Source organism: Balaenoptera physalus (assembly GCF_965194825.1).
Source record: "Balaenoptera physalus genome assembly, chromosome: 6".
Taxonomy (NCBI): Eukaryota; Metazoa; Chordata; class Mammalia; order Artiodactyla; family Balaenopteridae; genus Balaenoptera; species Balaenoptera physalus.
In genome coordinates, this window is record NC_138885.1 from 134405306 (window position 1) to 134431055 (window position 25750).

General features: G+C 47.1%; 1 protein-coding gene and 1 long non-coding RNA gene across 5 annotated transcripts in view; one reads left to right on the forward strand and one right to left on the reverse strand.

The window, feature by feature from the left end:
• LOC309663043 overlaps positions 1-19409 on the forward strand; it is a 40631-nt gene extending 21222 nt beyond the window's left edge. The window contains exons 2-4 of one of the 3 annotated variants that reach the window (XR_014265085.1): positions 12687-12803; positions 15847-16056; positions 17346-19409. This is a non-coding gene — a long non-coding RNA (uncharacterized lncRNA). Of the gene's footprint in view, positions 1-12686; positions 12804-15846 lie in introns of all 3 variants that reach the window. The other 2 variants (XR_014265084.1, XR_014265086.1) reach the window with 2 other exon arrangements.
• Positions 1-25750, reverse strand: part of ASB18 (ankyrin repeat and SOCS box containing 18) — a 70429-nt gene that overhangs the window by 5601 nt on the left and 39078 nt on the right. For both annotated transcript variants that reach the window (XM_082466351.1, XM_082466352.1), the window contains one exon: positions 13363-13867. In XM_082466351.1, coding sequence (XP_082322477.1) covers positions 13363-13867 — 505 coding nt within the window. The remainder of the gene's footprint in view (positions 1-13362; positions 13868-25750) is intronic.

Below are 25750 nucleotides of genomic sequence, written 5' to 3' on the forward strand. Positions count from 1 at the left end.
TCTGTGAACACAATTCTATCTCTTTCTGCCCCCAGCCATTGTTATTTAGATTGCTTCTACTGCATTGCTGGAAGTAGAACTGCGGGGTCGAAGGGTGTGTACGTTTTAAGGCTTTTAAAACGTACTGTCAAATTATAAGTAAGTTGTTACACTTTTTAAAGAACTGAGTATGAGAGTGCCTCTTTCTTCCTACCCAGACCATCTCATTAATTATTTAAATCTGACAGGTAAAATATGGAATGTTTACTTTTGGCTGACCATTTGTCTTCTTTTGTGAATTGCTAAATTATGTCTTTTGCTCACTTTTTCTACAGTGTGTTCATTTTTTCTGTTGATTTATAAGTACACTTTATTTATTAAGGTTATTTTTCAGGTAGAGAATCATTTTTGCAAATAATGGTATTTTCTCCTCCTCAATATTAATGTTTCTTACTTTTCTTGTCCTGTTACATTGGCTAGAGCGTTAAAATTCAATGTTAAATAGCAACATTGATAGCAGGCATCATCATCTTAGTCCTAATTTTAATAGGATTGTCTCTAACATTTCACCATAATCTTGGGTATTAGTTTCACATAAATACTCTAAGTTAAGGAAATATCTTTCTATTCCTAGGTTACTACAAATTTCAGGATTTATTTTTTTTGCCTTTTTCTAACCAAGTTGATACAAAAAGGTTTTCCAGTATCAACCCATTTTTGCCTTCATAAAACAGACTCTATTTGGCTATTCTTCCAAATAGAATGGCAGATTCAATTTGCTAAGATTTTTGCAGCTCTCTTGATAACTAAATCTGGTTTACAGTTTTAGCTTTTTGAGCTATTATTGTCAGGTTTTAATATCACTTTACGTTAACTTAGTAAAACCATCTGAGAAAACTATCTTTTTAACACTCTGGGAGATTTTGAAAAGTAGATAATTATTGGAAATAAGAAAGCATGACAGACCTTTCATTTGAAGCTTTTAAGCCTAGCCTTTAGTTGTAGGTGATAATTTAATATTTTCAATTTCTTTCATGGTTACTGGCATATTTTGTTTTGATTTCTTCTTGGCTCAATTTTGTTCACCTATATTTTCCTGGAAAAAGAAAAGAAATTTAGCATTGCATATGTATCAGTCAGGGTTCTAACAGGAAATAGACGGCACACTCGATATAGGATTATTCCAGGAGGGTTTATTGATACAGGGCTTATTTAGCCAGGGGAACCACAGGGAACAGTGCACTGATACAGAGTTAGCAGCAGAGCTATTTCCACTCCTGGGTCTGCAAAGTGAGAGAACGGGGTGGGTGATCCTTGGCTGGGGACACACAACCAGCCTGAAGCTGAGAGGGCGCCAAGTGGATACATCCTCTGACCTCACTCTCCTTCCTCCCCTACTTCTGGGACACTGCGCTGGTGAAACCCAGGAAGCAAGGGCCAGGAGCCTTGCAGATGTGCCCAGGCAGGTGGAGAACAAATCTGGACGGGGGCGTATCTCCACTGTATATAGGAATAAGCACCCTGTCTCATATGAGATTCACTATGATTGTATTTGCAATTTTTTTCATGTTTAGTCTTGCTGGAATTTTGTCTATTTTAATTTTTTTCCTCAGGAAACCAGCTATCAGATTACATTGATTTGTTCTCTTTAAAAATATTCCAATCCATTACTTTTTGCCTTTATCGTTATTAATCCCTTTCTCCATTTCTCTTTCCAGCTCCTTGGATTGACTGCTCAGTTAACTTGACAATATGTTTTCCCTTCAGTCACAATAAAGCAATTTTTAAAGTGCTATGGCTCTTCCTTTGAACAGAGGTGCGGTCGGAGCCATAAGTTGTGAGGCACAATGTTGTCACTGTCTTTCTTTCTTAAACAGTCTGCAATTAAATAACTATTGACGCAGTATTCATTTGGGAGTGTGTGATGAAATTTTCAAAAAGTTAATTTTAAAAAATTTTTGGCCACACTGCGCCTTGCAGCTTGCGGGATCTCAGTTTCCCAACCAAGGATTGAACTCGGGTCATGGCAGTGAAAGCCCGGAATCCTAACCACTAGGCCACCAAGGAACTCCCTAAATTATTTTTAAAAATTAACTTTTGCTATTAATTTTCTGGGGTATTGTATTCCGGCTTTAAATAATGTCTGATTTTGAAGTACTAGAAGTTGTATTCTGTTTGACGGTTCAAAGTTCAACATGTATATGTCACATTTATGATTTGAAGCTTCTAAAATTTTTTTCCCTACTTTATCTATGGGAAAGACTGAGATATGAATTAAAAATCATCTAGAATTATTATTTTTCAGTTACTTTCTCCATTTAAACATAATCTTTTTTTGGCATGTAAGGTTCTTAATGGTTATCTCTTCACTATGGACTGTATCCTTTATCAATGTCTAGTGAATCTTTTCTTCTCATTTTGTGTATTTCCCTGGGATTCTTCTACATTGCACATTGATATCAGTACATCATTTTATTTCAGTTTGTTTTTGCTAGAATTACCTCTGTCCACTCTTTAATTCTAACCTTTTGTTTCACGTTGTTTTAAAAAGTGTTTGAGACTCTCTACTGGTAATAGGGTAACTTAAGAAATTTGTATTTATTGTTATAGATAATCTATCTGGTTTTACTTCTATCATTTTATTCTTTACGATGTTTTATGCTTCTTGTTTCCTTTGTTGTCTGATTTCTGTTACACAGGTTTGTATTTTCTTTGTATTTATCTTTTATATATTTAAAAAAAAATTTTTTTTTTGGCTGCATTGGGTCTTTGTTGCCTTGCGTGGGTTTCTCATTGCGGTGGCTTCTCTTGTTGCAGAGCACAGGCTCTAGGCACTCAGGCTTCAGTAGCTGTGGCTCGTGGGTTCTAGAGCGCAGGCTCAGTAGTTGTGGTGCACGGGCTTAGTTGTTCTGCAGCATGTGGGATCTTCCCAGACCAGGGATCAAACCCATGTCCCCTGCACTGGAAGGCGGATTCTTAACCACTGTGCCACCAGGGAAGTCCCTATCTTTTATATTTTGGAAGTCTATATCTTATTTAAAATTTTACTAGTGGTTACCTTCTGAATAAAAAAATATTAACCTGTATTTCTCTAAACATCAAAATAGTATCTTCTGTGCTCTAGATGTACCATTATCCCTTCTCTCACATCTCTTAACCAATTCTTCTCCCTCCTTAGTAACATCTGAAGTTTGTGTTCCAGATTATAATTAGTACAAGATCTTATTTTATGCTATATATCTCCTTCGGAAATAATTTTTGGTAGTTGCATTTAGTTTTACCACCTGCCTTACAATTATTTAAGTTGTCTCTATTTTAACCGTATTGTTTAAGCCATTCATTCCACAGATATTTAATCAATTTCCTACTAGAAGTTAAAGATTGTGTTATGTTTGTGTGATAACAAAGGCAAGCCTTGGCTTCACAGAATTTTACGGTCTCAAATGATACAGTCTCAAATAATATAAGTAGTAGTAGTAGTAGTAATAGTAATAAAAATAAATGTATAGGTGCCATAGTACTATGGTGAGAGAATCACCAGGTGCTAGAAATGACACCTAACTCAGACCTAGATTTGCAATGGGGTGGTGAGTTGGTCAAGGAAAGATTTCTGGAGGAAGTGACATTCAAGCTAAGACATGGAGTAGGAGTTACAAAAGGTGCAGAGAGTTCTGAGGACCAAAATGTTCTAGGTGGAGAAAACATTTACCAAACTTGGGAGGTGAAAAGGAACAAAAAATATTGGCTGTGGCATGGAGTTTGACACGGGGAGTAGTGAGAACTGGGACTGGAGAGGAAAGCAGGGTCAGATCTAGAAGACCACTGTCTGCCACGATAGGGAGGCTAGACTTATCTTGAGGGCACCCAAGAGCCCTTGAAGGATGATGAGTGGAGGAGTGACAGGGTCAGGTTTTAATTTTAGAAATGTCACCATGGCTACAGTGTTGAGAAGAGTTTCATGGGGCCATATTGGAGGCAGAGAGCCCAGTTACGAGGGTATTTTTGCAATCTAGCGGAGAGATGGTGGTGGCCTAAACTCAGCTGGTGGCAGCCAGGATGGAAAGAGAGGAAAGATTTTGAGAGATATTTAAGAGGGCGACCCGAGACAGTCTGCAGATTGAGTTTCCCATTCCGGAGACAGTCTTTCCCATCACCTCTTGGTCAGCTGGGTACTCCCATCCCATCTGGCCTTTTGTCTCCACTTCTCCACCCAATCTGCCCTTGCCAAGAGTGCCCGTGAGCAGGCTGCATCTGGTGGTCACGGCTCTGCCTCGCCTCGTGCTGTGTATCAGCACATCTGACACGGCTGACCACGTCCTCACTTTGATATGTTCTTCTCTTGGCTTCCAGGAAGCCACACTTCTATTCCTTCACCTCCCTCACTGATGCTCCTTCTCAGTTTCCTCTGCTACTTTCTCATCTCTGCATCTTCTCCCTGCTGGAATGGCCTCGGATTTAGTCCTCATTCCTCTTCTCTATTTACTCTCCCTCCCTGGTGATGTCATTCAGCTTCCTGGCTTTACATACCATCCATACGCCACCAGCCCTCCAAAGCGTATCTCCAGGTCAGTCAAACCTCCCTCCCAAACTCCAGGCTTGAATATCCAACTGCTTACTTGATATCTCCTTGTGGCTGGCTCTATCTCACACTTAACGTATTGGAAACATAGATCCCAAGTCTCCCCCCAGCCCCGGACTTACTTGCCCCATAAGCTTCCCCATATCAGTTGATGGCACATCTTCACCTTTCAGTCTCTCAGGCTAAAAGCCTTGGAGTCATCTTTGACTCCTCTTCTCTCATGTCCCACAGCCAATCTGTCAAGAAATCCTGTTGGCTCTACCTTCAAAATATATCCAGAATCAGACCACCTCCCTTGTCCATGCCACCGTGATCCCTCAGGTGGATTATGGTCACAACCTCCTAAGTCATCTCCCCACTTCTATTCTGCTCCTCCTAAAGTATGTTCTCAACATGGAGACCACAAGGAGCCTCATAAAATGTTAGTCAGGCCATACCCCTCCTCTGCTCAAACCACTCCAATGGCCAAAGTCATTGCAATGTCCTACGAGAGCCCACACAGTCTGTGCCCCTCCCCCACCTCTCCCATCTCATCTCCTGCTACTGTCCCACTGGTTCTCTCCACCTTCAGCCACACTGCTTCCTCTGTTGTTCCCCACGTGGATGAGGCTCACTCCAGCCTTGGGGCCACAGACTCTTGGCTTGTCTGCTGGGCTGCTCTTTGCCTAGACATCTGCTTAGCTGATTCCCTCACCTCTCTCAAGTCTACTCAAAAACCACCCATCCAAACTACCCTCTTTAAAACCCACTGTCTCCCGTCTTGCTTCTCCTCCCCTAGCCCTTATCATTTTATTGGCCCATTTATTATGCTCGTTGTTTAATGTCTGTCTTCCCCATTAGAATGTAAGCTCCATGAGGGCAGCAATACTTTTTCCCCCTGATTTATTCACTCATTAGGTATCCTAAGCATCTAGTATGTTGTTGGCAAATGGCTGGTGCTCAATAAATATTTGTTGAATAAATAATGGAGTAAATAGAATTTTTTTTTCTTTTAAAAAAATGCATTAGGAAGGCATGTCTTATGAGCCCTTGATATCTAAAAGTGTCTTTCTTTTGCCATCAAAATGAAAGTTATCTTGGCTGAAACTAGAATTCTAGCATCCAAACCTTTTCTTTAAAAATCTGTAGATGATATTTCATTGTCTTACAATAACACTGCAGCAGAGAAATCTGAGTCCAGCCTGATTTTTATTCCCTTATGAATAACCTGTTTTCTGTTTGGGTACTTTGCAAGCCTTTTTCCATGCCTTTTTAGAACCTTTTTTTTAGAATGTATATAGGTATGTGTCTCCCATCACTGATTTGCAGAGAATATCCATTCAACTTCTCTATGTTAAGATTTTTTTAGTGCAGCTAAGTTTTCTTCTATTATGTCTTCTTTGATTATTATTTCTGATCCATTGTTGTATGTTCTTCAGTAATATCACTTATCTGTGAATTGGCTCTCTGCTCTTTGTCCTTTACGACCATCACTTTGTTTTTTAGTTTCTTGGCTTTGTTTTTTCTTTTGCACTTAAGAAGTTCTTTTTTCTTTTTTAATAAATTTATTTTATTTTATTTATTTTTATTTTTGGCTGTGTTGGGTCTTTGTTGCCGTGCGTGGGCTTTCTCTAGTTGACACAAGTGGGGGCTACTCTTCATTGCAGTGTGCAGGCTTCTCATTGTGGTGGCTTCTCTTGTTGGAAGCACGGGCTCTAGGTGCGCGGGCTTCAGTAGTTGTGGCACACGGGCTCAGTAGTTGTGGCTTGGGGGCTCTAGAGCACAGGCTCAGTAGTTGTGGCGCACAGGCTTAGTTGCTCTGTGGCATGTGGGATCTTCCCGGACCAGGGCTTGAACCCATGTCTCCTGCACTGGCAGGCGTATTCTTAACCACTGTGCCACCAGGGAAGCCCCAGAAGATCTTTTAATATTAGTCCTTTGTAGTGAACATTGTGGTTGACTTCCCAACACTCCAAATGATTAGATTAATTCAATCATGATAATTCTATTCCACTCATCATTTAATGGTTTGGGGAAGGGCAGGTTTAAGCCAACTGGGGCCAATAAAACGCAAAGAAAGACTTCCTCAGGGCTTCTAGAGAAAACAGCTGGATCTGAATAGGAGGCTGGTTGGCCCAGTTGCTGGAAGCCATTTAGGGACCAAGAGAAGGACCATTTTGAGGGCAAGGCTGACTTACTGAGCTTGAAAGGCATCTGCTTCTTTGATGATGTCATTGAGACTCAGAAACCACCAATCCTGAAGCCTGTGCTTCTTGTTATGAGAGATACAAGGGAGGCTGGAACCAAGTCAGGCAGGGGCTGCCTGGTGGGGCTGTGACTATGAGAAGCAGCCGCCTGGGGGTATTGGAGCCATGGAGATGCACGTGCTGCTGTAGAAGCTACCTAAGTGGAGGAAGAGGGGGAGAAATACCTTGGCTTTTCCCCCCTCCCCCTCCAATTTCCCATGGCGTCTCCCTTGGCTGAAACCAGTCAGAAGCCAGCTGATATGGGGCTCTGTGTTAGCTTGAAGGGGCTCTGTACCCTATCAGGATGCAGAGCAGAACACAGAGACAGCAGGCACTGGATCTGGGGGCACACATGCAAACAGCACAGCACCCTCACTTACATCACTGATTTGATTTTTTTAATGAATCAGTTCTGCCTTTTCTTTCCTTTAATGTGTAATCTGACCTACCACTGTGCTCTTGCTTTCTTGGTATAAATTTATCTCCATCTTCCTTTTCATGCCATTCTATTGACTCCTCATCTTAACCTGTCTGGTTTTGTGGATTTAAAGACTAGATCTTCTTGCATTCCATAAAGGATGGCACACAGGGCACACAATTTTTCAGATTTTCTTCTGGATCTTTTGATGAGAGGTACAGATTTTGTCTCTACGCTCAGGATGCTCTCTCATTTTTCTTCTTCTGCCCTTCCCCACAATGAATCCATTAATTTTTTTCTGTATTCATCTCTGATTAAGATGAGATCCAGACACGAGGTCTGTCAACATGCAGGGGAAGTCCATGGTCCCGTTCTCTGTTCACCTGTGAGATGGTGGAGGGGCAAAGTGGAGGAAGGCTGGCGAGGGTGATGCCCAGCCTGGTGACCTGTGCTCCACCAGGAGGCCTCTTCCTCCCACCCTCCCCCCAGCAAGGTAGCAGGTTGCTATGGAACTGTTTCCTCAGTTTCCACCTCTGCACTTTACTACATCTCCCACGATGCACTGCACACCTCCACAAGCCTCCCCTACTGCCTGGCGGACTTAAACTATTTGTCTGTAATGCCTGCCTGATTGTCTGAAAACTTAGGGCTGTGTCAGCCCTTCCTGACTCAGACATGAGATCTTCCTGTTGGTGCCGTGGATTTGCTTTCTCCCCCTCCCCCTCTTCCTTCCATCCTTCCTTCCTCCTGTCTACGTCTTCACAGATATTTTAACATGAAGACAGGAGCAGCTGCCCATTTAAATTGGTAATCATATTACTATTATCATCTCTGGTCCCCTCCCTACCCCAATTTTGTTTCTTCCCTAATCCATTACTGTCACAAGCTCCGGCTTAAGTGGGCTTTAGAGAAGGAGAGAATGAACACGGTAGGCTGAGCTGCAGAGGGAGAGCCACGCAGGCGTGCATCTTCCCATCCCAGCCTCGCACCCCACCGTGTGCTCTTGACATGTTGGTACTTCTGGCTTACACGAGCCACCACTAACATGCCATTTCCGGGAGCACAGTGAATTCCATCGGCCCCTTTTCTGTGTTGGGGGGAAACCATGCCGTTGAAAAGAGCAGTTCACACTGGATCCCTCCAGATCTACTCTGTCTTTACATGGTATCCTAGGCAATTCCTGCATCTTCAGACTTTCCTCCGGCCAACCTGGACCCTCCAGCTACCCTCTCATTGGCCCTCTCACTTCTCTGCAAAATATTCAATGGTTCCCAGTGACTGCATGCTACCTGGACATCCCCATCCCTCCCCTCGAGCCCCATCCCCCAGAAACAGCTGCCCTCCCTCAGTAAGAGCTCCCCCTCCTCCAGGCCCCTCCTCCCTGGGTCACGGACTGTGACAAAGTCTTATTGCCTGTCTCTGGGAATTCATTTCCTGTCTCTCCTCTGTTCCACCTCTCTGGGGCTCCCGGGCCCTTCCCAACCCCTCCACGCTGTGCCCCCCTCATGTTTGCCAGGCAGCTGGCTGCCTTCATTATTTTTACGCCAACACAGTTTAAAAATCTCCGCTGCCTCCTTGCTGTCTGTGGAGAAGCGGCTGCCACATTACTCTGACACACTGATGGCATTAGGGTCCGCGCACACTCTCTTCAGCTAATGAGGCGGCAGAAAGAAAATTAAGGGGAAAAATCACACGGGCACACTGCTTTCTATGTAGATGGAGAAATAAAACAAGAGCAAGGAAAACAGAGGCGCGTTACTGCTCATAGCTCACCTCCCCCCTCCCATGGGGGCAGCGTGCAGGCACTGCTGTGTAAAGGCAGGGAAGGGAGCCCTGGGTTTTGACTACTGCTACCCCAGCCTCCCCCACAGAAAACCCTAAGAAATTGGAGTGTGAAGTCACGTTACCTAATTCCGTAATTCGGTAAAAAGAAAACAAAAACTTCAGGTCCATATGTGCAGTGTGGTCAATGCCCAGAAGGAGAGGCAAGACCAGAGGTCTGCAGATGTTTCTAGAATCTGTCATTCTTGCCCTCCACCTCCCATTTCCCCTTGCTCCAGCTACCTGCATCCCTCACCTGGACCGCACGGCAGTCGGGGGTTTCCCAGCAGCCCACACGAGAGCATGTTCTCTACCCCTGAGCAGAGAAATCACCCTCCAATTCTCACTGGATTATGTCACCTGTCCTGCTTAAGATGATGTAATAGATTCCTATTGTTCTTAAGACAAAGGCGCAAACCCTTAACGAGGGCCCTGCCTAGGGTCCCGGCTCTTGCTGTTTCCCCTCCAGCTACTGGGTCATTCCCACACCACCCCCACACCCCGGCCCGCACATATTGCAGAGTTCCTTCTGCCCCAAGACCTTTGCACCTGCTGTTCCTTCTGCCTGGAATGATTTCCCCTCCCCTCTTCACACAGCTAAGTCTTCAGCCTTCAGATCCGGAATCACTCTATAAGCCCTCAAGGGGGCCTCGGACGCCCTGCTCAGCCAGGTCTGGCCCCTCGTTTGGTACCTTCAAGGTCTGGAGGGCCTTGGCTTTGCAGCTTTTCACATCACAGCAACTTCACAGTGGTGTGTGTGGTTGTCTGAGTCAAGGCCATCTCACCCACCTGACGGGCAGCTCCAGGAGGGCAGGAGATACCCGTGCTCCGGTTCAACACTGTACCCCAAGCACGGGAGCACAGCCGCTTCCCAGAAATGTTTGTTGAATGAATAAGTGCTTAAGGGATGCCTGTGGGGGAGAGCTTTCATCACTGGTGTTGGGCTGGCACTTGCCCAACTCCTGGGCAAATCTAAGCGTGAATTATTTATGACTGCCCAGGTGAGGGGCAGAAGGAGAGAGGAACGTGAGCAAAGGCCTTTATCCCAGACCAAGCATCCGACCCACAGAGTCAACTAGCGGCAGCTCGTCTGGATCCACCCTCGTGTGCGTTTCTCTGCCCTCCTGCCCGCTCTCCTCCAGGCCAGGGCCCCTGCGATCCGGCAACTTCCAGAATTCAAACCTGGCTGCATCCTGACACCGCACCTGCACCTGCCCTCGCGCCCGCACCTGACGCTGGTGTTCAGTAGCGGTCAGCCGGGCAGAAAGGCCTGGCATTGTCGACATGCTTGCCTTCCCAGCCGTGACACCGCTTTGATGATCGCGGCAGCGCAGTGCGCGCGGCTCCGACGGCTGCTTCGAGTCCGCCTGCTGCGGCGCTGGTGCCTTTGTCTGGGCACGGGGGAACTGTGATCTATGTCATAAGCTCGCTGCGAAACCTTTTGCCTCAGTAATTCTGAGCTCCGTGGGTGTCTCTTTACATCTATTTAAAGCACCGCCGCTGCCCACGGCCGGTGTGCTCTGTGACATCCCCCGGTGCCTCTGCGTACGCCTCGCCATGGCGCTGAGTCTTGCCTGCAGAGCAGCTTTGTGGCTCGTTTCAGCGTGTTTGCTGCACGCTCCACGGGGCTGCTGAGCGAGTCGGGTCTGCCCTTTGATGTCCCACGTGCTGATTAGACCCCTTTCCCGGTGGAGCACATGCAGGGGGCCTGGATGCTGACGCCAGATTTCCGGAGCGTTCGCCCTGGTTGTCCTGGGGCGAGGCCAGAGCCTCACAGGCACTTGTACGTTGGCTTGGAGGATGTCCAGGTTGGTAGTAAACGCGCTCTTGCCCGCAACCTGTTCCTAGCCGGGGGCGCCGGGGGGGGGGGTGCCGGGGGCAGGGGGCTGCGGACCTCCTCAGCACCGCCCCGCCCCGAGGTGTGGGCGGGCCTCAGCGCAAAGACGTCGGAGGCCCGTTTCCAAAGATTTAACTGCAGCGCCGTGCCCCGGAGTTGCTGGAATCCCCTTCTCTCATTCAGCAAACTTTGACTGAAGGTCCCCTGCACTGTGCTCTGTGAAAGCCTCAAAGTATTAAGATTTCTCAAAGAAACTCCGGTTCTTTCCGCAATGGTGTGGAACTGCTGGGAGATTCATCGTCATCTCCGGGAGCCAAGCACCTCTCGTGGCCTTGGGTCCCCACTGTAACTAAATGCCCCCAGACCCAAACCCACAGCCACCCCGCACCCCACTGACCTGCTCCATTCCTGTGTGGCTGACAAAGGATGTCGTAAGGGGATCCCAGGATGGGGCCCCTGGAGGCTCAAAGGGGAGGCACTGGCCTTTGCCCTGCATCTCTAGGTCAAGGTGGGGTGATTCCCACGGCCTTGGAGACAGAGTTCAGGTGCTAGAAGTCCTGTCCCCTGGGGTGATGCCTGTGGGGCTGCACCTCGGACATTGAAACCTGGACAGAGATCTCTAAAAATCGAGTGCCTTTGAGGCTAACAAAGGATTATTACTAGTCACCACTGAAATACACTGACTTTTTTTTTTCTTTAAAACAATTTGTCCCAGGTTGTTTTTCACTGTTGGCCATCATGTAAAGTCTTGTTTCTTTCTTTGTTGTTTTGTTGTTTCTTGTTCATTTTTTTTTAAATAGTTTTATTTATTTATGGCTGTGTTGGGTCTTCATTTCTGTGCGAGGGCTTTCTCTAGTTGCGGCAAGCGGGGGCCACTCTTCATTGCGGTGCGCGGGGCTCTCACTATCGTGGCCTCACTTGTTGCAGAGCACAGGCTCCAGACGCGCAGGCTCAGTAATTGTGGCTCACGGGCCCAGTTGCTCCGCGGCATGTGGGATCTTCCCAGACCAGGGCTCGAACCCGTGTCCCCTGCATTGGCAGGCAGATTCTCAACCACTGCGCCACCAGGGAAGCCCTCTTGTTCATTCTTTATGCAGTTTCACACCATAAGGGTTGAAGGGTGCATCTTGGTTTAAGGCACACACGGTGTGAATTGGAGGGGTGGTAGGTTTCCATTTGTTTCCATTTTATCGGTAGATGAACTAAGCCTGCTAATACTGGGAAACGTCTAAATGTAAATCATGAATATAAAAGGGAAGTGTTATAGAATACAAAAACGCTGGCGTTTCTTCCCTTTCAGGAGTCCACGCACGGTATGGAAATCACTGCATTAGTAGAGTGCCTCGCGAGGAAGACTCGAAGATGGTGCAAGACTTGGCATAAGAAACTTGTCACAAAGTTTGTCAAGGAAGGAAACACCCAGGGAACTGTCTGGGTGGATTTTCCATTTCTCACCTGTGTTTTGAGAGACAAGAATTTTACTCTGTATGCATCCGCGATGCAAAGTTAGCATTTGAAAGAAATGTGTGAATCTCACTATTTCAGACCATCATCTAGCTGTGTTGTTCTTTTAAGATAACAGCTTTTAGGCTATTTGTGTAAAGCTTATCAGGCCAAACATGTCGCTGGCATATGACTGGTGAGCCTGGGATAATTTTTAAATTAAGCACAGCCAATTTTACATCGAATGGAATGACCTCCCTTCAATGAAGTCTTTTGGGGGAGGACAATCGCTTATTTTAACCAGTATTTTGGGAACTTTCCTTTTGGAAACATTTTCTGTCTTTATTTTCTCTGATAAGAAATGTTTATTCTTCATCATTTCAGTGTAGATGTGACACGTGGAAAGGCAACAAGCTGCTCAGAGTCAAGTCCGCAAAGTGGGGTTGAGGTCCCAACACAACCTTGACCCTGAACAGGGCACTTCACCTGACTGAAATCCAGGTAAGGGAATGTCAGGAGCCTGGTGTATTTCACAGGAGTGTGGTGAGGACTGAGTGAGAGAAATCTGTGAAGTGCTATCATTAATCCCATTAATAAGGTGGATGATCACATTGGGTATTTCATTTCAAGTCAAATACCAGATGTGACAAGAGACTGATTTCATTGTTCACCAATTACACCAACAGATAATCTGCCAAAATATTTTGAGCCATGACGGCGTAATAGAAACAAGTGCCTGGCGTTCCCAGGTGACAACTCTGCAAGGTCTCACTCGAGTATGCTTGTTGACCCCCCAACCTTTTCATTTTCTAGTGACTCTAGAAAGGGCTGCCCAGCCCTGGCTCCTCAAAGTGTGGTCCCAAGACCTCACCCTCACCTCTAGTCTTGCTAGAAATGCAGACTCTGCCACCCCCTCCCGCGGGATCAGAATCTGCATCTGGACCAGTCTCCAGGGGGTTCCCGGGCCCCTGAAAGCCTGAGAAGCGCCGCATGCCCCCCGGCGGCAGGCCGGGTCCCTGCGCTGCGAAGTCCTCGTGGCCTGTCCCCGACCCCCTCTTACCTTGGGGATGGCGTCGGGCCACACGGTGGGGGAGCCGTGGTTGAGCAGCGCCTGCAGCGTGCGCTGCGGCGCGGCCTCCGGGGCGCAGGCGGCCGTGTGCAGCACTCGGGCCAGCGGCGACGCACCCCCGTAGTCGAGCGCGCCCGCGTCGGCGCCGTGCCGCAGCAGGAGGCGCGCCAGGCCGTGGAGCGCGTGGCCGCAGGCCTTGTGCAGCGGGCTGCGCTCGTCCTCGTCGCGCGCGTCCGCCGCCGCGCCGCACCGCAGCAGCAGCGCGCACAGGCGCAGGCAGCGCGCGTGCTCGTCGGGCCGCCGCGCCGCGCCGCACGCCGCGCTCAGGGCCGTCTCGCCGCGGGCGTTCCTCGCGTCCACGCGCGCCCCGCGGCCCAGGTAGAGGCGCGCGTGCTCGTCCAGGCCGCGCTGAGCCGCCACGTGCAGGGGCGTGTCCAGGCCCGCGCCGCCCGCGCGCTGCACCGAGGCGCCGTGCTCCAGCAGCGCCTGCGCGCACCTGCGGGGAGGCCAAGGTCAGTCACTCGGGCTGGGCCCGGCGCACCCGCGCCCTGTCTCCCCCAGCCCGCCACGCCCTGCCTGCGGGTTCCGGGGCTTCGGACCCCCTCCCTCCCCACCGGGGGTGTTGGCTCCTAAAACAGCCAGGACAGGAATCCAGGTCTCCCGTGCCCAGGCTATAGGAGTTCAAACTGAGCTGGAAAAAAAAAAAGATTAAAGCAAACCTGGGGGTACAGGTTACTAAATGGTGGCAACAGCTAGGAACTTTTCCTAAGAACCCCCGTGCAGCGTTAACATTTACCTTGTAATGTGTAACTACTTGGTGCTACTCTGGAAGGTAATGTGGTTCAGATGACGGTGCTGGAAACACGAATTACCTGGGCTCTTTGTCACAGGTGGCAGTTGAAGGGACTGGGAGTCAGGGTTCTAAGGAGGGCCCCTTAGGCCGTCGGGCTCTTTATCAGCCGGCATGTACCTGCGCTTTGGCGACAGTGTGAGGCAAGGCTTGCCTTACTCCCTGGGAGGGAATCTATCCATCCCTCAAGACACTGACACAGAATGGCACAGGGGTGTCCTCAGACAGGACTGGATGCATGGGCGAAACCCGCAGCCATGCGTAACTGTGGGACTATCTTGGTTTCAACCAAGCTCTCCTTGAACAGACTGTGGATTTTGGCTGTTGCTAAATCCCGCAGTGGTGTCCTGGGGTTTGTAGGCTCCCGTGGGACACTGTGGTCTCCCGCAGAGGTGGGTGTCTCCTGCTGCTTCCAGGTCCGTCAGGTGGATCCCAAGACTGTCCTCTCCCAGGAGAGCAGCTTCCTCAGAGCCTCTGCCCCACCTGGGAGAGCTCCAGGCACCTCAATCCAAGCCCAGGTGGCAGCTGCTGGCTGGGCAGGCCCATGCTGGACCTGGGGCCTCAGACACTGGTGGGGAACTCAGCCTGGACCAGCCTGAAAGTAGGACAGTCTCATAGACCCTCCCAGCAGCCTCCTCCATTCTGCTGGCCCTTGTCCTTCATGGGCACTGCCAGAACACCAGCCCCACTTCAATCCCCCACTCCCGGGTCACCTCCTGGACGTTGCCATCAGTGTGTTTACTCCACCTTTGGCGTCTGACGCGCCAGCATGCTGACTTCACAGCGTAAGGCTCTGGTCCGTCTAGCTAGCCCTCCTGTTGGTACTCTCTGCTCTGTTGAGACTTGGGTCATCGGCCCCTGGCTTTCTCAGTCCGTCCTGGCTTCACTTCCTTCCCTGGGCAGCCCTCCACTCTCTCTTCTGGGCATCCTCAGTTCCCTTGAGTTGAGGGGACGTGGCCATCCCCTGCGCCCGTTGGCCACATTTTCAGCTGGGAAGCCAGTCATCACCCAGCCGCTCTTCCCCGCTTGGCTGCAGAGTGCTGCTGGAGGGAACCCCATTCATGGAGATTGGCCTCTGGGCTCGGCTGGTCCTCAGGGCCCTTTGGCTCATGCTTCCCAGGGCTGAGCGCCAGTTCCTCCTTCCTTGCCCTTTACTGGCTGTTCCACGTGTTGACTGCTGTCCCCAAGAGATCCTATTTCTCCTCTCCTCCTTCTCCGCCATCTACCCCTACTTCACTCAGAGTGCACGTTCTCCCAGGAACTGCCATCCTTCCCGCCTTGCGCCACTGAGTCGGCCCCCATACCTATTAGAATCTGCGTCTACATGATTGTCCTCTCCTACTTCCGTAGGGCTGAGGAAAGGAATGCCTCTTGATCCTGTTGTCCCAGGTGTCGTCCTTTTCGGCTTCCTTGGGGGCCTTGCTGTGTGCACTACTTGCTCTTCGCTTTCACCCTGTCCCCCACCCCCTCTTCAGCTGGCCACTCAGCCCTGTCGATTCCGTCTCTTGAATAATCACTTGAACTGCTTCCTGCCTCCATCCCCGTTGTCACTGTCCTTTGTTGAGGCCCCAAATCATTTCTTGCCTGAAGCTAATGACAGTCTCTTAGTTTGTTCCCCGTGCCAGTCTAACAAGCTCCGTACTACCCAGAAAGAGACTTTCCAGTGTGAATCATAAGACCTGTGCCCGCCGAAAACCCAAAGGCTCCTCCTGGCGTCTGGAGAAAGCCCAGGCTCCTTTCCCCGGGACGCAGGACGCCGCGTGATGCAGCTTCTGGGGGCCTCACCAGTTTCATTTCCTGACGCTCTATCCCGTGCTTCGATCCTACCTGACCAGGTGTGCTTCTTAGGACACGTCCTATCTTTCCTTCCTCTTCCTCTGGGTCACACCTCTGTGTTGTCATGTTCCTCGCGCCTAAGTGTCTGGGCGCAGCCTTTATCACACCGTGTTTCAAATGTTCGCTGGCACGTTGGATTCGTCTCTTGGACGGTTGGCTCCTTGGGTGTAGAAACGGGGGTTTATTTATCTCTGCTTCTCCGCGCCGAGGGCGGGGCTAGCCCGCTGTTGGTATTCCCTACGAGCGCGTTGAACAAATGCATTTCGTTAATGAACATCCTCCAGTTTTCCTTCGTGTGGCTGCTGTTTGTCCTGTTCTTTACCTGACCGGGGCTCTGGACGGGATCCTCTGGGGGTCTCCAGGCCGGAAGCCGCTGCCCTGAAATCTGTTTACATTTCTACCCAGGGACTCGCAATATTTTAAATCCTCTCTCTGTATTTCTCTAGCCTCCATATCAGGAGTATCTTGGGAGGTGGTCTGTCTTGGGTGAAAGATCTTTACAAACAAGTACAATTTGATGTGAAATGTCCTTTGGGAGAATAACCAGCTAAGAGAGGATGCAAATTGGACAATCAGAGCGCTTCAGATCTGCTTCCTCCTTGCCTCTCTGGGAGGAATTTTGAACAGTGCAGCAGGAGGTTAGAAATCAAGGGTTCCGTCTCATTTTGCCACTGAGCCTGTGTGCACTCACAAACAATTACAAAACATTTTCTTCTGCTCTTTTTTTTTTTTTAAAAGCAGCCCAACCTCTCTGAAGAAGTCCACGGGGAAATACAAGTGGGTCTCTTTTCCACGTCCGCAGCCTAACAGGCTGATGGCCAGGTTGCTCTTTGCAACAAAGATACGTTTCAGAAGAATGAGGACACTGGCCCACCCTCTGGAGGGCTGCAGATGTCCTTTTCATTTTTAATAGAGAGCTTCTAATTGGCTAAACCTTGGTACTTCCTTAGAGCAGATAATGATGTAAGTTGCAGACCACAGGCATGAGAAAAAAACAACACAACAAATTGACTGGGGCACATCGCTGCTGGCACACACTGGGCAGTCATTAACAGTGAAGTTGTGGGAACCTGTTTAATGACATGGAAAACTATTTGCAGTGGTCATTTGAAAAGATCAGGTTACAAAACAGCATCGAACACTCCCATTTAAAAAAAAAGAGCAGGTATGTATATGCATAGGAAGAAAGCCTAGAAATACACAAGCCAGCGTGTTTACCTCTGGATGATGGGGTGATGGTGCTTTTATTTCCTTTTTGCCTGCCTGTATTTTCAAATTCATCTTCCAGAATGAATCAGAGTTGCAGTTTGACAGAGGGGCAACAACAGAGGTTACTTATTACTAACAGAACCATCCCCCACTGCCACAGCAGCAGTTCATGGATTCTAAGAATGTCAGCTCATCTTTCCAGGTTTCCAGAATGCTCTCAAATTTTCCATTGATCTGTCCAGGCGTAAGCAACGATCTGGGAAAGCACGTATGGCAGTGCCTCCGAGAAGGTGAGTCGAGAGGAGCGGGCAGGGGTGGGTGGGAGGTCCTCAGTGCTAAGCAGAGCAGTGATAACAGTCTTGGGGACCTGCAAGACCTGACCTGTGTCAGTGTCTCCAGTCAAGGAAGAGATGGCCCAGCGGGGAAAGTACCACCCAAGCCTTTGCAGGACTGTGTGGGAAACCCAGCTTTGGCCAAGCCCTTTCCTCCCAGGGGAGATTTTGCGAGCAGGTTTCCTGCTATCCTGATAGACACAAGAAGGAAGGCCTGGAGCCAGTGTCGGACAGTCGCTGTCGGGAACCAAGGGTAAGTTCCCGTCTGACGATGTCAAAATGACTTGTCTCTGTCTTACGAGATTAAGGAGATGCTGTATTGTCTGAACAGCCTCAGATATGAAGCAACTTGGGCAGACGCTCCCCACCCCCCCACCATCCCTCATCCCCGTCCTTGATAATGATCGAGGTGACAAGCTGTTATGGGGCCCAAGGTTGACAGCACACAGAAAAAGTGGCTTGAGCCAAAAGGCAGGAGTTAATAGAGATGAACCCATCAAGGGCTGTTGAATGAATGTCATTTTAACTTATTTCTAAAGAGGGAAGTGGGACTCGGAGCCTACGTCCCGCACACCGCTCCCAGCCACCTCCAGCGTCTTCCCGAAGCGCTGGCTTTCCCACTCACCTCGCAGCTGCAGGAAGGTGCCGAGTGCCTCAGCCTGGGCTTCCTCACTGCTCACCTCTTCCTTACCCTTTCATACCACCTGCCAAGCCGCCCTGCACCCCGTGAGACAGAGCCAGCTCCAGGCTTTCCTTCTCCGGCTTCCCTCCTCACCATCCCTCTAGTTGCACAAGGCCCTCAAAAGTGGTATTTCACAGCCTCTGGTTCTGAGCTGGGAGGTCAGTGCATTCCCCAGCACGTGGTCTTTTCATTTATTTTTAGAAGAATGTTATCTTTAGTCCTTGCAACAAATCTGTGTTGTAGGTGGAGTTTGCAGGTGGGGAAATTGAGGCTTAGAAGAAGCCCAGTGACTTGCATAGGGCCATGCAGCCCAGAGGTGGCAGAGCAGAGACCCTGGCTGCTGTGGCTGGCTTAGTTCTCAGTCACCGTCCCCGCCCGGCTGCTCTGCCCGTTGGTACTATTTGTGAGGCACCTTCTATGAGCCAGGCATGGTACTAGGCATTTCCCGTAAGTTCTCTCAACTTTTCATTCATCGGTTCATTCAATAAGTAGAGAATTTCCTCCATGCTCTGTACGCCAGCAGCTTGTCAGGGCGAGGGGAAGGGTCTCTTCTCTGAGCACTCCACAGGATTCCTGGACAGACTCACTGATAGAACACTGAAGGCAGCAGAAGGCCAAGGAGGTCGCCCGGCCCATGGACCTCGTGCTGTACAACAACAAACGACAGGAACCTGCTTTTCGTCCAGTCCTGTGGGCAACTCTGCGCCACAGATTTCATTCTCCCTGGTTTTCAGTGGCGATGTGCTGTTTGAGGGTTCAGCAGTGATCTCAAGGGTGGGGACCTGGGATGTGACGGTGACTCCACAGCCAGGACATGCTGCTTGGGATGTGAACCCCAGCTACCGCTGGCTAAGAGAATGAGTCAGCGACCTAACGATGGTACTGAAAGACAACAGTGACAAAGAACTGTTAAACACAAGGCGAAATTCACAAAGATGACTTAAATTTTTTCGAGGGGAAACAGACATTGCTTCTAAGCCCTTTGTCAGGTGTGTTCAGCATCTGTCTCCTGAGCAACGGTTTCAGTGGCTGGAAGTCGCCAGAGTCCTTGGACGATCCCAACTGTCCTTCACTGTCCTCTTCCCTTGGTTGCTGCCCGAATCCCTTCTGACAGACGGGAGGGGCTTCACGCTAGGCAGTGTGCTCAGCGAGAGTCATGGGTGTCACGAGCCAGTCTTGTTGAATCATCATTATGCTGCTTTTCCTCCTCGGAGTTGACGCAGAGGCGGATGGGCTGGAGACGTGTCCCCGGGGCAGGGTGGCTGGAGCCCGAAGCCTGGGTCCGCTGGTGGGGGCAGGCAGATCGGCTGGATGCTGGGCAAGGAAGGAATGGGGGGAGGCAGGGGACAGAGGGGAGAGACCTGGGAGGAAAACACAGCCGCGCTTTCTAATGAAAGCCGTGCTTTCCATTGAAAGGAGGCTCCCTCTGTGGATTGACTCCCCAGCTGGCTGCAGATGAAGGATGGGGAAGCCGCTGCCCAGACTCTGATGGAGGAGCAGCTCCACTTGGTTTCCCTGGACCTTCTGCTGAGCCTCTCCTTTGGGGACCTGCCACCCGCCCCTTTCTGCTCTGTATTTTCTTTCTTTCTTTTTTTTTTTTTTCAAATTATTTATTAAAGAACCACCATGACCATCAACATCATCAATTTATATATTATTGCCCCAATGCTAGCCTTAACCGTGGCTCTCACAACATGAATTCCTCTTCCCATATCTTATCCACTAATTAATATAAATGTAGGCATACTATTTATATTAGCCATATCAAGCCTAGCCATTTATTCCATCCTCTGATCTGGATGAGCTTCAGATTCAAAATACTCACTCACTGGAGCTCTAGGGACAGCAGCACAGACAATCATCTCATATGAAGTAATGTAGCAGTTATTCTATTCTCAGTCTTACTGGTAAATGTATCATTTACACTTTCAACAGTAATTATTACACAAGAACACCTATGACTAATTTTCTCCTGACCCCCACCCAGAATTTGATTATCTCTGCAGTAGCAGAAATCCAATGAAGCCCCACTTGATTTAACAGAAGTAGAAGCAAAACCTGTATATGTCTTCAATGTAGAAAATGTAGCAGGCCCATTCACCCCGTCCTTCCTAGAGAATATGTCAATTTCCTTATAATAAACATTTCCACAACATTCTGTTTTTAGGAGCATTCGACAATCCCTACGTGCCAGAATTATATACAGCCCAAGTTATCATTAAAACACATCTAACAATCTCCTTTCTATGAATTCGTCTGCTCTGTATTTTCTTCTCCCTCCCTTTCTCCCGGGATGCTGAGCTGTGAGACGATCAAGCATAAATGTTTACAATGGAAACGGCTGATGTGAATGGACAAATCCTTAAGGGTAGTGGGGAGATGGAGAGAGAAGCTTGCTGGCCATTTCCATCCTTCCGTTTTCCCTCGGAGCAACAGCTGCCATTTAATTTGCTTCGGAAGTGTTGAATGGTTGTGGCTGCTGCTGATATTTTGGGCAAATTCTCCCTGGACGGCGAGTGAAATTCTGCCTTTTGGTGGACTGAGGACTGATTAAAGGAGCAAACTTAGAGAAGTTAGCTCCACTGTTTGCTTCACTTGCCCTTGAAGGAGTATTTGACTTTCTGGAAGCTTCACTAGTGTCCCCTCCTCAACAAGAAATGGGCAACCTTTCTCTCCTCCCCTGGCCCCAGCACACTGGAGGAAGAGGGAGACCCAGAGGCATCAGAGTGAGGGGAAGAGAAGGAGGAGGAAAAGTGAAATAAAAGCCTCCCTTTTTAGGCAGGGATGAGGGTGAGGGGGGTGGAGCTGGGACTTGTATGAGAGAACAGTTTTATATGCATGTATTTATGTATTTTTTAAGTCAGGTAAATTTGCATACAGAGAAATGCACAGGTCTGAGAAGTATAGCTGCAGAAATCGGCAAAGGAATACATGCTTGTAACCAACATCCCAGTCAAGACGTAGCATATTTTCATCTCTCCAAGAATTTCCTTTGTGTGTGCTACCAGCCAGTCATCACCCCCACAGGCAGCCATGGTTCTGAGTTCTCTCACCATGTTTTGTCTTTTCTAGAATTTTCTACTTTTTTGTGTCTGGCTTCTTTAGCTCAACAGAATGTCTTTGACGCTCATCCAGATTATTGCATGCATGAGTAACTCATTCTGTTTTATTTCTGAGTCATATTTAATTGTATGGACATACCACAATGAAAAAATTCATTCTCCTTTTGATACTGATGGGCATTTGGGTATTTCTGTTTTTTGGCTATTATGAATAAAGCTGCTATGAACATTTTTATGTAAGTCTTCTTGTGGACATATGTTCTCATTTCTTTTGGATAAATATCTAGAAGTGGAATTGCTGGTAGGTGTATATTCAACTTTAAAAGAAACTGCCAAACAGTTTTCCAAGGTGATTGCATCATTATACACTCCTAACAACAGTGTATGAGTGTTTCAGTTGCTCCACATTCCTGCCAATGTTTGGTGTTGTCAGTCTTTTTGACTTTAGCCATCCTAACGGGTGTAACATAAAGTATATTTCCTCATGGTTTTAATTTGCATTTCCCTGATGACTAATGATGTTGAGCACCTTTCCATTTGCTTATTGGCCATTTGTATATCTTTCCTGAGGTGTCTCATCAAGGATTTTGCCCAGAGGGTGAAGGTTTGATTTGGCCGGGATTACCTCTTTTAATTCCTGACAGCGAGTTGTCTGTATTTAAATAGAATTTGGTAAGTGACCAGAAAATGGAGGAATCTGCCTGAGATGCCAGAAGTGGCAAGGAAGGAGGATAAACCTACGATAGAACATGTTTGAAAGGTTGTGATTAGAGATGAGCAGAGCTACTTTCTGACTGTTGGCAGTTTTTGAAAAAATTAGGTTAACAAGGTAGAAGCTATCTTTCAACATCCATCTCTCTTACGGCACTTGGCTTTCAAACCTGGCTCTGACAGTTTACACTGTGTGCCACTTTAACGGCAGAACATGGGCTCTTGGTGAGCCTCAGGTTTCTAACCAGTAAACTGGGGATAACCATGTCTTGCAGGCCTGCGGGGAGGATCATAGCACGTAAGACATTTGCAAATGCTCAGAATGTGAAATTCTGGACTTCCCTGGAGGTCCAGTGGTTAAGACTCCGTGCTTCCACTGCAGGGATGCGAGTTCGATCCCTGGTCAGGGAACTAAGATCCCACGTGCCGCATGGCAGAAAAGGAAAAAAAAAAAAAAAAGAATGTGAAGTTCTTCTACAAATATCAAATCATCCAATGGGAGTAGCCCCTAACTGACACCTTGTTCTTTAATATTCCTTGAGATGCCTCAAAGTCCTGTTGAACCAGACCATGTTTTCTCCCCTCCACTTGAACAACGATCAGTCACTCATCTGGGATGTGGAGAGTGGACCGTTTACTGGAATATACATCAATGCTCATGAGCTGGAACCTCATGCAAGCAAACATCCTGTTATTAGGCAACGGCTTTTGGGGTCGGGGCGAGGACTTAGAATAGTTGTCCCTGTTCAAATCCTGACCAGAGAGTGCCTTCCTTTCCTCAGGAAGAGTCATACTTCGTTCCTCTCTGCCCAGATTTCAACCTGCCAGGTCTGAGTTAGAAAAGAATTGTCCAGTGATTTTCTTCAATAATTTTTTCCTCCCAAGATAATGAGCTGCTTCCACAAGTCCAATTCTGGCTTACAAATGAATTTTTATTTAGTTGAATTGACACAGCTGGGACCAAGAAGTAAACTTGCATGCTTTTTAACTAATATGTTTGTGAAGGAAGCAAATCCTCCTCACTTTTGTTTAAATCAAGACAGCTTTAGAGGAGAAAAAGAATCAGGACTCTATTAATTCTTTTCTCATTTTAATTCTCTCAGAATTTTAAAAAGGTCAAGGAGAGGAATCTGATAATAAATAGGGCGAGGCTGGCATGCAGGTTACTAACGTGAAGAGAGTAACTTTACTGGAACTTTTCTTTTTGGGAAAATCTCTTCAAAAGGCTCCTAGATTAAAGCTCCGATATCCCTTTTTGTGTGTTGAATTCTGAATTCTGAAGCTTGCTGGTTGGAAGGAAGCACAGATAATTTTTTTTTAAATCCCAGGAACTCAGAGACTCAAAGGTTTTAAAGTCCTGCACCCATGGAGAATTGCTGACTAAAAGGGGATGGAGCAGAACTGGGTCCCTAGGTGTGGAGACCATTGTCATCAAGAGTAAGAAAATGAAGTGGCTCTGTATGTAGGTCAACGACCCCCTCTCTACTGTAAGGTAAAAAAATTAAGGATGACCTAAAATCTACTATGTATAAAAAGATTCTGGAGAAAGTAGCTCTTTCCTGTCAAAGTGATAATGTTTATACTACTTGAAGCCAGACCTCCTCGGAGTCTAACTTTAGGGGGACTCTTCAGAGCTGAAAAGCCGTAGTCTAAACCTCAGGCCCTCTCTGACATCTGTTAACTTTTATCCTTCAAGGTAGTTGGCTATGTTATTGTAGAGGTGTTCAAGGGGACCCGCCAGCATCTTCCATCAAGTCATTGATATTCTAAGTCAGCTGTTGCATAGTTCTGCCTGAACTTCTGGTGTGTTCATCGCTTACCTTAAACTTTTCCCCAATAACCTGGATTTAAATAAGTCAAGACTGTCAAATGAAATCACCAGGGAGAAAGAGTCATGTAGAGAGACACAAGGAGACGGAAGAGAAAAGGAGAAGAAAAAGAACAAAGGGGAGGAGAAAGACAAAAGAAAAGAGATTTTAAAAGCCCCATCTTAATACAAAGACATTTTAAAAGTCTTTATTAAACAATGTGCTAGATCTGAATGATTTCTGAAAAACCAGCTGAAGCCAGGAAATTAGTTTCTATCACACAGTGTATAAGCCGAGTAGCTTGAATGGTCTGCATATGCCTCAGCTCCAAATGTAAGCTTGTTGGTTTGTCTTAAGGGCTGTTGTCAGGATTCACAATATTTTGTGTTCTGAGTAGGTGATACATTCTCATTTCTTAGTAAAGAACAATATTTTTCTAATACTGTAAGGTGGAAGATTGGAGCCCAAGGTATGAAGCAAACTTGGTTTTTAAAACTTCTATTTTAAAATTATTTTAGATTTACAGAAGACTTGCAAAGATAGTGCAGAGAGTTCCCAAATGCCCTTCATCCAGCTCCCTCTAAAGTTCACATCTTATATTATTATGGTACCTTTGCCCACATTAAGAAATTAACATCAGTCCAAAACTATTAACTGACTTTGTTTGACTTTCACCACTTTTCCCACTGATGTTCACGTTCTGTTCCAGGATCCAATCCAGGATACCATGCTGCACTTAGAGAACTTAATTTTGAACAAGAGAAAAGTAAATATAGACATGCCTTCTTGGGGGAGTGGGAAGCATGGTGTGTTCCTAGACAGGCAATATCATCAAATGGGTTATATTTTCCATAGGAATATGTTATAATTATGAGTATGTTCTTGACTAGAGATATTACTTGGAATAAACGATAGATGACCAACAAATATAAAGAAAAGAAACCACAAACCCCATATTAATTAAAAATAGTGAAATGTTTTTTCAATTCTCATAAAATAGACACAATGATTATACAAGAGGCCTCAGAAATTGCAGTCAGCACCTACATAATTCTTAACTATATGCAAGGTGCTCTTCTAAACATTTTTCCTACGTTAGCTAATTTAATTCTCATAATAACCACCCTACATAGTAGGCTCAAATATTACAGTGAGACACAGAAAAATGAAATAACTTACCCAAGCTTGCACAGCTAGTAAGTGTTGGAATTGGGGTTCAACCCAGACCTCAGATGTAGCAAAATATGTACTTGTAACATATAAAATTGTAGGGTATAAAAATACGATGAATGGGGTGGGTGGGTGAGGAGAGTCAATAAATAAATGAGATAATTTCAAAAAAAAAGATGAAAACTGAGTGCAATCAATGTAAAACTGCCTAATAATTTTGCCCGTTTTCGTAGTATATAGAAAGACATTTGCTTTGATTTGATTGGCTTATGTCCTTTAATAAAGCTGGTGCCTCTTTCTCTCCTAGAAAATTTCCAGTAGAAATTTACCAGCCCACACTCTCAACTTCCATGCACATAGTGGATTCTACATATTCTTGGCTCAGTGTCTAGCACACTGCTGTAAATTACCTTCCTCTCCTTTGAAACCAAAAGCATCTTGCAGGAATAGACTGTGTACAACACAGCGCAGCCCCAGCACCTTGTAGAGTTCAACAACTTGCGACTGAATGCTTGTAGGGAAAGAATCATTATTGGATGAACTTAGAGCTGTGCTTTTCAAAAATAGATGGGGTTTCTATACTTTTGTCACCACATGGCAACTTTGTACACCAGCAAATCATCTACCAAATGACTCAAGGATAGAAATTGTAAGTTAAAATGAGGTAGACGTTAATCTTTATTTAGTATCCATGCAGAATAGCTATCTACTTACAGCTT